The following is a 10828-nucleotide window of genomic DNA, read 5'->3' as shown; positions in this document are numbered from 1 at the left end:
GCCACTACTCAACAGGACTGAGAAGAAAAAAGAAATCAAGGACTTTATATTGAAGTAATGTTTATTGGTCACATACTTTGAATCAGGACTTAAGTTAAATCCTCACAATCCTGAGAGGTAATTATCCCAGTGTTATAGATGAGAAAAAAAGTCAGATGGGTTAAGTTACTTGTTCACAAAACACACCATTATTAAAATGTCAGAACTGGGAATTTAAAATTCCAGATTCACATGTTACTATCCTTTCCACCATAAAACAGTTGCCTCGGTGGTAGAGTAGAAAGGAAAGAAATTATCATTTTGTAACTAATAAATAACAAAATAAGAGTAAAGCCGAGGAAATGCATTTAATTTCTTAGCATATTTCATGGGCACTAAATATATATCCCTAGCCTAAGCTAGCTAACTTTATGAAAGTGTTAATATGTAGTCAATTTTGTCACAGAAAAGGTCAATGTTCAGAGTACAAATTATCAGCAAAAAGTGGTAATTGGGGGAGAACCCCAAAACTGAGTCCACAGGATGCCTGAACATACTTATCTGTTTGTGGTTTGTTTGTTTGTTTTGGGGGGGCGGGGGAGGATGAACTAAACTCTTGCAAAAAAACATCTATCAGCTTCTCTACACTGATGGAAATAGGACAGAATTCATGGTTTTCAAGGGAGTGTTTTTGCACCTTGTTTGTATTACTGTTTTGAGATTTGAATTAAAATCAGAGAATTTCTGAAAGGAAGTGCCTTAACATCCTACGTAAATTTGTATCTTCTGATACCAGTAACACTTTGTGATTCTTTTTAAGGTATTGCTGAAAATACTTTTAATATTTAAGCTCTGCTTAAGTAAATTAAAATATTCACAGAAAGCAAAAACGTTTCTATGAACTCTTATGCTTTTAAAGCATAAAATTTTAAAACTATATTAACAAATTTTAACTAGCAGATATACTTTCCTCATACAGAATCCTGAATCTTGAAGGACTCAACTTATATAACAGAAAGGCTTTCCATAGGATTTTAAACCTCTCAGTCTAAAAGCTTATACAATAAGCTGATGCTATCTGTAACATGAAGCATTGCTCTTTACATAGACAAGTACATAATTCTTTCAAAACCCTGGAGCCATGTGTTTCTGAATTCAGAATTTTGTTTTTCAGAATATAGGTATATCATCTATTTTGTAACCACCTCAGTAGGATCTATGCAAACATTCTGTAGTTTAAACATATTTATGTTTCTGCAGTAAAATATGACTACTTATGGTTTAGGTGCACATCAGGTTTTGTACCACAGAGTCATATATACACACAAATCTAATTTTTAGAGCTTCTGGATTGAAAGAACTCATAACAGCCCATTTTTATAGATAAGAAAACTGAGGCACAGACATCAAATACCTGACCACTGTCACTCAGCTAGGTAAACAATGTAGCCAGGATTTGATCCCAACCAACCAATAAGCAATACTGCCTTTTCATGCACTTAACACAGCATTAAGCATATAGTATGTGCAATAGTTTACTACTATTTAGTTGCATGTAGAGTATGGTTTTTTAAAGCCCATATATAGGCATTGAAGATTATTTTCCTAACTCCTTTTTGATATAAAAAAAATTGCCTTTGGATAAATGGTATTGTTTTTAAAGCATCTTTTTGTGTAATGAAATCCTATATCGTAAGAAAAAATAAAGTTAATGTGATTGGTATGAGAAGTCTCAATGCAAAGAATTAAAAATTCAAATTCGAAGGCACAGCAATGGTAACATTTAGAAGATTCTGGACATGATGAAATTCAGAATATACACCGAGTGGCCAGATTATTATGACAACCTGACGTTTGTAGGCAAATTAGCCGTACACTACATTGTATGGGATATGGAAGCCGAAGGCCTGTTCAAACACCTTTGCTGTCTGCAGTTACCAAGATAAAACGTCTCCAATTTGCACAGGAACACAAGGATTGGACAGTCGAGCATTGGAAAAAAGTCATGTGGTCTGATGAGTCATGTTTCCAGTTGCATCATGCAGATGGCAGAGTGAGAATTTAGAGGAAACAGCATGAAAGCATGCACCCCACATGAATGAGTACAATCCTTCAAGCGGTGGGGGCAGTGTTATGGTTTGGGGCATGTTTTCCTGGCATGATTTAGGCCCTTTAATTCGTGTGGAACGTCTGAATAGCACAACATACCTAAGTATTGTTGCTGATCCAGTTCATCCTATCATGTTGATGGCGTATCCCAATGGAGATGGCTTCTTCCAACAAGACAATGCGCCATGCCGCGGTGCTCGTATTGTGCAGGAGTGGTTTCAAGAACATGAGGGAGACTTTACCTTGCTTACGTGGCCCCCAAGATCACCAGATCTCAATCCAATTGAGCATTTGTGGGATGAAGTTGAAAGAGCCATCAGGCAGCTGGTTCCACAACCATCAAATCTCACAGAATTGGACAGTGCTACTCATCAGGCATGGTGTCAGATTCCTCCATCACCTTTCAACATCTCATGGAGTCAATGCCAAGAAAAATTGCCGCAGTATTGAAGGCAAAAAGGTGGCCCAACTAAGTACTGATGGGGTGATCACAATAATCTGGCCACTCATAATAGTATATATCCCACATTCAAAGGCTGTTAAATTGCATTGTTTACCCATATCTTCAGGAAAAAAATCACTTCTACTGTCGTGGTAAAGAACCTGCTTCCCTATTTATAATGGTCTCGCCCTCAAGCAACTTCTGTGCGAAATTATAGCTAATTTGCCTACAGATGTCAGGTGGTCATAATAATCTGGACACTCAGTGTATATACAATGCTAACATGATTGGAACAAAGGAACTAAACCTGAATCATTCCAAATTTATTGAAAAAATCAGTGATACACTAAACCTAATAAATGTATTTAAGGAAAAACAATCTTAGCCTTTATTTGTATAATAAAAACTAGTGTGAGAGTGCCCAAATTTAAAAAAAAGTTGATCATCGTAACATGCCAGTCTTCTTACACCTATAGGAGTTATAATGGTACCTTTTTTTCTTAATTATCTGGGTTTGAGAAAATAGCACTTTCAACACAAATCAGGACTACTTGAGGTAAGAGGCAAAAGATTTATATTCTTAATAAGCTTTCCTACTCAGGAAACTGATAATATTCTGAACTTTAAGAATATACCTTTCCACCCCATGTACAAGAAAAATTAAACAATTCAACCTGCACATTCTCTGCTTCATTGTAAAAAAGTTGATTTATTAATAAAAATCATTCCACACCCAACTCATTTGCCTGAAGTGGGAGTCACAGTTGTTAAATGCATGGGCACTGGAGTCTAACAGGCCTGGATTCAAATCCCAGCTTCCTCCTCACTTATCGATGGAATGAATCTGGGCAAACAACTTAACTTTAGCCTCATTTTTAAAAATATGTACTAACAGCATGCTACTACTACTTTACAATGCTTTCATAAATGAGGTAGAGTATATAAAGCACTTAGTGACACCTGGCACATAAAAAATTCTAGTACAGAATAGCCACCACTGCTATTGCTCTAAGGGATTAGCAATACATATGATTTTAGCTGTTTGGGGGAGGCGGGGTAAGTTCACTGAGGTAGGAAGAGAAGCTAAGAGTTAAATTAATTTCAGAAGCAAATCACAAGGATGACTCCAAATAATAACATCTGTAATTCAGTATCTCCAATTTGCCCACAAGTTCTCAGTCATTTCCAAAATAAAATCTCTTGTTTTAGAGATTACTGTGTACAAACTGATCTTATAGTAGAATATGCATAGTTGGAGACAAAGGAAACAAGATCAATGTTGATGATCCCACTTATTAAAAAGGAGAAGAAAGAATCCTGGCAGGTTTAGCAAGGTGGTGAGCGTCAGCCTGCGGACTGAAGGTCACAGGTTCGATCCCAGTGCAGGAGGCAACCGATCCATGTGTCTCTCTCACATCAATGTTTCTCTCTATCTTTCCCCCTCCCTTCCACTCTCTCTAAAAATCAATGGAAAAAATATCCTCGGGTGTGGACTAACCAAAAACAAGGAGAAGAGATTAAGATGTGCAAACTGCTAGTTATAAAAACAGCCACAAGGATATCAAGTACACCATAGGGAATATAGTCAATAATATTCTAGGAACTATGGTACTGGATGGGTACTAGATATATTGAGATGATAAATAAATTATATAAATCCCTAATCTCTATGATGTACACTGGAAACTAATATTGTATAGCAACTGTAATTGAAAAATAAAATTATTTTAAAAATAACAATTAAAAAAATAAAACTACACATGACTCCCTGGCACAGAAACCATTATTTTGTCCTTTTAGCTTTTTTTTTTAATACATTTTATTGATTTTTTACAGAGAGGAAGGGAGAGAGATAGAGAGTCAGAAACATCGATGAGAGAGAAACATCGACCAGCCGCCTCCTGCACATCCCCCAGTGGGGATGTGCCTGCAACCCAGGTACATGCCCTTGACCGGAATCGAACCTGGGACCTTTCAGTCCGCAGGCCGATGCTCTATCCACTGAGCCAAACCGGTTTCGGCCCTTTTAGCTTTTATTATTATTTTTTCCTTGGATCCTCCGAGACAGAGATAACTAAAATCCATATTCCTATGGGACTATAATAGCAGGTATGAGTATAGAGGTAAACTTCTTTAGGGCTGGTTACAAAGTAGCTCTTGTAACAAAACACGCACACATACCATCCAGAAATTTTCTAACATTTTTGGAAATGTCAGTAACAGCTACCAGTCAGAGAAATGCACGTTAATGTGGACTAGGAAGATCCCAATAGAATTAAAGTGCACTGGGAGGATCAGATAATAAGTTAATAGGCAATACTGCTCTGAGTCAGTGACGTATCTCAGAGATCAATGGCATAAAGTGATAATGTACATAACTGGAGAAGAAAAAAAGATAATGTGGGAAAAGATAACCAAATATGCAATTATTGAACTAAATTAAAATTAAATTTGACTATTTATAACAATAGTAACATATCCCCATTTTAAATGTTTGTTGAAATTTATCTAGAAAATTTATATGGGACAGTCCAATTTTTTTCTTCCTTGTCCTATCCTAGTAGCCTACTAAGAAATTCTCTCCCAAAGTCAGGAAGACAGCAACCATAATAATTCAGTGTTCTGCAGTTAGTGAATATCACAAATCTAAAGCATGAAAATGTTAAAAAAAAATGTAGTTAATGCAAGCCATCCTTTTTCTGCATTCCATATAAAGATAAAGCAGATTATTTTTTGTAAATGATCAGTAATTGCTAATATTAATGAGTGAACTTATTAGTTAGCAACCAATTACAAATGGGTTAGGATACAAGACAGAATTATTGAAATGGACCCTGATGTTTCAAACCTATGTTATAGCCAACTAAGAGATTCCTTGATAGCAGAATTCAAAGAAGTAGATTATCCCATTCTTTGAAGATAGAGGGAAAGTTCTGGGAAATCATCAAGGTATAGGTGATGACAGAAATCAGGAGAATAGATGAAGAATTTAAGATTAAGAAAGAAAAAAAAGAAAGAAAAGGCTTCCAGGATTGAACCTTAAAAATAAATACTATGTGAAAAAATGTATATTTCAAAGAAACAAAAGATTAACCAAGAATGCTGAGATCAAAAAATTGAGAACTGAAAATGGGAGTCTAGAAAGAAAGTGAGACCAATTAATGATAGCTAAGCTAAGAGTAGAAAATAAGGATAAAGTTACAAGGTTCTTAATCAAAACGAAGTTTTAACTTTCTGGAGGCTTACAAATTTTCATTATGTATAATGAGGAAAGAGAAGCAGTACTTTAGGACAGTGGTCTAAACTACTTCAAATTATATTTTATAATATTTTTAAAAATCTTTAAAATATATATATTTTTTTATTTTTTATTTCATAGAGAAAGGGAGGATAGAGAGAGGTAGAAACATCAATGATGAATCCTAGCTGGTTTGGCTCAGGGCATAGAGCGTCAGCCTGCAGACTGAAAGGTCTTGGGTTCGATTCCAGTCAAGGGCACATTCCTGGGTTGTGGGCTCAACCCTCAGTAGGGGCTGTGCAGGAGATATCTGGTCAATGATTCTCATCATTGATGTTTCTATCTCTCTCTCCCCCTTCCTTCCTTTCTGAAATTAAAAAAAAAAAAAAAACAGAAAAGAAAAGAAAAACAAAACAAAACATCAATGATGAGAGAGAATCATTGATAGACTGCCTCCTGCATGCCCCACACTGAGGATCGAGCCCACAACCTGGGCATGTGCCCTAACCGGGAATAGAACCGTGACCTCCTGGTTTATAGGTCGACACTCAACCACTGAGCTACGACGACCGGACTATATTTTAAAATTTTAAAAAACCTCACCAATAAACAAACTATATATAATGTATCCTTTAAAATACAAGAAAAACTAGTACTAAATTTAAAACAAAAAAATAAATTTCTATTATAGTAGTGTCATTCCTAAGGAAAAAAAAAGTTATTCTTAATCGGCAAAAATGTTTCTGTATTTAGAATCATGGGCTTCTACTTATAACTCTAAGACCTATAGACTATTTACAGACACAGAAACTAAGACAGAAAGGCTAAACCTGTTGAAGATTATAAAGCCACTAGGTGGCAGAGACTTACTAGAACTAAGATTCTTATCTCTGGTGTAGTGCTATATTCTTCCCTGACATCACCTCTGCAGCAATATCCTACCGATCCCTTAGGACTAATGGTATTGAGAAAATTTAACATAGAGAATGAAAAATTCACTAATAGTTTCCCTAAGGGGAAAATTTTAGAAATTCATACAATCAAGAACGTAATTGTACCTTTACCTTCAGTGTTCAAGAACAAAGAAATGTAACCTGTACTCCAAATGGACAAAAAGGACAAGTGAACACTCTGACATTCCCTTTTCCCCCCATGCTTAAATAGCTATAACAACAGGTTTGGGCATACTCTGGTATCACTCCACCATTTTCCTTATGAACAACCCTAAACTTCATTATCAAATGACTAGAAGAGGCTAAATTCTCACTCTTTCAGAGGCTGAAATGATGGCAAATTTACCTTCCATTCATCCTATCCTCAGCTATGAAGGCAGAGTAGTGCCTTATCATAAAATGTTACTAAATAATACTAAATAGGTACATATTAATTTACTCTCTTAGCAGCTACCCTAAACCGCTGAAACCAAAGTAACCACTGGATATGAAAAAGTTTTCTAATAAAGAAAAAATAAATAAATCCTACAAAAACCAAACTAAACCACCAGTGCTATAATTTCAGGAATCCTGGTAAGGCAAAAGCAGCACGAAGTGAAGTTGGGCTTCCTTAAATCACTCTGTTCTCATCTTCACAGATTGGCTTTCAGTATAGTTAAATTTGCAGCATGTTAAACTCAGGTGTCTGTGTTTTATATAGGAATTTGGAAGATAAGGATAAAAATCCCAGTGCAATTACAAAGACTTCTCATAAAAAGAACCAAATGGGAATTCCCTGTGATAAATAATTTCTCATTAAAAACTTAAGAAAAAGGTAAATAAGCCAAACTTCTTCACAGAAAAAACTGTATTTACAATTCAATTCAAAAGCAGTTTTAAAGCAAACAATATAACACTGAAGTTGAAAAATCTATGCTCACCCAAAGTTGCCAAGTCTGATAAATTATTAACAGAACACTGCATCAAAAATAAGGCAATAACCCAAGATACCCAATGGACAATTTCTCCATTCCCACAACTAGATAGAACTAATTTATCTAGTAGCAAATGATACCTCACTCCATCTCAGCATGTCTAAAATCCTCAAGGATAGAGTGATAAAATATGACCTATATTCTTCATTAGACTCTTTGAACACTTGAAGGAAAATAATTTCTAAAGCACAGAGAGGTAAAGAGGTATAATCTTTGAAAAAGATACTCAGTGTTCAAAATTCAAGAATGCAATATTAATAATACACAATGGGCATTAGGTGAATATATGCAATACAGTAATAGCAAATTAATTTATTTAGTACTTTTTCCATTCCATATCATCAGGAGGATTGATTTCAACTTTTCTTTTACCTACATCAGACCAGTTGGTACTCAAAACTGTACCACCAGACTCCATCTGCAATAAGAAATAAAAATACATTAATTCTTAGACCATATAATCAAAATATTTCTTCTAAAAATCTTTGAATAGAGAGTCCCAAATATGAGCAATATTTGGCTCAATAAAAACTCAAGATTTTGATTTAATCTTAAGCTTTCCAGGGAAGTTACCATGTTCTGTAAAATCTGAAAAGTCTAGAGTACATAGGTAGGAGCATCGTGTTCACATATAAAGCACCATGTCTCCCTTTCCTAATCAGCATAGAGCTATATGTGGAAAAACTACCTTCAGATGAAAATAAAATTGGCTCCCATACAAAATGATGATGTAATTTCTTTTGCAAGGACAGTAAAGACCAGGCAAAATAAACTCTTTCTACAATAGTTGGACAAAACTTTAAGAGCCCTTTCTTAATGCTCTCCCTGTACCAAATATATGGATGTGCTGAAAAAAATTTTTTAAATGAAGGTGCACACACAGGTATACAGTGTTTCAGTAAAGAACTGGTTATCTATTTAGCATCTACTGAATATACTACCCATTAACCCTTGCACACTCATAAATACCTTAAAATAATTTTTTCTGCACATTTGTTATCTAATGCAATACAAATTCATTTACTTGGATCACAACAAAGAACAGTATGAATTATTAAAATCTAAACATTTAAAATTGATCAGCTGTGTTATTGACAAATGTGTGAAGTTACATACCCTACTATTACACTGAAACCTCACTGCAGCTGCTGCCCCACACTCTCTGCCAAGCTCCCTTTACATGGGATGCTCTTTTTCATCCCAGTTCTTTATCTGTTTTTAGTTATGCTCCAAACACATCATGTCACCACATCTCTATTGCCTTCTTTGACCCTTATCAGAACTCTACACTTGCAAAATTTGTCTTCTGTATGAGCATAATTACCAAAAATAAAACATGTATCACACTGCACTGCTATAACTTTAAGGGTCTGCCTTCTTATATCTGTTTCCCACCCTTGGCTCCAACTAAAGCTCCTAAAAAACAAGGAGTATATTTTAGTAATAATTATATTCTAGACCTAAGCACAAGGGCCTGGCACCTAGTAGGCTTCAAATAAAATACTGAATAAAACTGGGCAAGTCTACATAATAAACTACTCTTAAGAGGACTGAAGGAAGCATATTTAGTTTATAATATGATCATATTCATTGATATTTATTTACCCTCTCTTCTTATGGATTGTAGTACAATTTAGCATTTTCCTCTGGTTATATTGTACATCAAGCATGTCAAACTTGTGGCCTGTGGGCCACATGCGGCCCACAACGAATATTTTTGTAGCCCAGCCAATATAACAGTATGTAAGAAACTTTAATAAAAATTGCGTGACTTAATTTTTACCATATCCTGTTACTGTAAATAATTACAATATACAATAATTACAATTAATAATTATTAATAACAAGCTACAACATTCGCTAATGACTGATTACTATAATCACGTTGCATTCATTTCCCTTACGTCCCTTACGCACAGGCGCACCGTTTCTCTACTAATACTAGCAGCAAATATTTTAGCAGCCAACTGCCACGCCATTAGTCTCGGACTGACTTGTTTGGTGTGAGCAACAGGAAATATTTCTCTTCAGAGAACAAGAAAAATAGGTTTATTTGCATTACACTTATTAACTTGTGCAGTCATCCAGTGTCTGGTAAGTAAGGTTCAAGAAAAAATATTAATTTTTATTAAAATGTTTTATCATTTTATGTTAATGATTACTCTTTTATTTCAGCCCTTTGTATTCAGCATGTCTCTATCAAAATAAACCTACGTTTCTATGAAAATTGAAGTTTTTGGTTTTTTGCAGCCCACATAAACTTAAACCTTGCTTATTTGGCCCGTTAGCCTTTGAGTTTGACATGCTTATTGTAAATGATGGTCTTTTTGTCCCAACTAGGCTGGAAGATCATACATGATAGACCCTATTTTGTTTCTTTTGTATTCCCACAAGGAAAGAAGCAACCCTAAGCATGTTCCAGGGCAAAGCTGCCAAACAGATGGCCTGTTTAATGGATGTACATGGTTCACTACAATTAGCAAAGTTTCTGTATGAAAATGGGCGTAGCTCCTGTAATCTATCTTAGAAATTTCACACACTGCTTGTCTGGCATGCTCTTGAAAGTCAAACTGAGACTGACTTCTTCTTCTTGGGGACATGGAGTAAATGTGCTCTTTCCTATTGTTCCCACAGATATTTACATTATTCTTCATAACAGTAGCAAATTACAGTTATAAAGTAGCAACGAAACAGAGCCAAGTTTAAAAAATTTGGCTCTCAAAAGAAATTTCAATTGTTGTACTGTTGATATTTGGCTCTGTTGACTAATGAGTTTGCCGACCACTGTCCTAGGGCAATGGAAACTAAAGAGAAAATAAAGAAATGGGACTACTTCAAAATAAAAAGCTCTGCACAGCAAAAGAAACCATCAGCAAAGCAACAAGAAAGCCCCCTGCATGGGAGAACATATTTGCCAATGTTATCACCGATAAGGGTTTAATGTCCAACATTTACAGGGAACTCATACAACTTAACAAAAGAAAGATAAACATCCGAATCAAAAAATGGGCAACGGACCTAAATACTGTTTTTAAAAATATGTATTTTATTGGTTTTCCTACAGAGAGGAAGGGAGAGGGATAGAGAGTTAGAAACATCAATGAAAGAGAAACACCGATCAGCTGCCTCCTAG

The 10828-nt window shown here is 35.2% G+C and overlaps 1 protein-coding gene and 1 long non-coding RNA gene across 2 annotated transcripts in view; one reads left to right on the top strand and one right to left on the bottom strand.

The window, feature by feature from the left end:
- The window catches only part of LOC107185157, a 16458-nt gene that overhangs the window by 393 nt on the left and 5237 nt on the right, over positions 1-10828 (top strand). Inside the window, exon 2 of the long non-coding RNA XR_001516079.1 lies at positions 3703-3708. This is a non-coding gene — a long non-coding RNA (uncharacterized LOC107185157). The remainder of the gene's footprint in view (positions 1-3702; positions 3709-10828) is intronic.
- SUGT1 (SGT1 homolog, MIS12 kinetochore complex assembly cochaperone) overlaps positions 7975-10828 on the bottom strand; it is a 75704-nt gene continuing 72850 nt past the window's right edge. The window contains 1 exon segment of the mRNA XM_015572594.1: positions 7975-8113. Coding sequence (XP_015428080.1) covers positions 8012-8113 — 102 coding nt within the window. The 3' untranslated portion in view covers positions 7975-8011.

This window comes from Myotis davidii, unplaced genomic scaffold (genome assembly GCF_000327345.1).
Source record: "Myotis davidii unplaced genomic scaffold, ASM32734v1 scaffold105, whole genome shotgun sequence".
Taxonomy (NCBI): domain Eukaryota; kingdom Metazoa; phylum Chordata; class Mammalia; order Chiroptera; family Vespertilionidae; genus Myotis; species Myotis davidii.
Note: the sequence above shows the minus strand (reverse complement) of the source record. Positions and strands in the feature narration are given on the sequence as shown.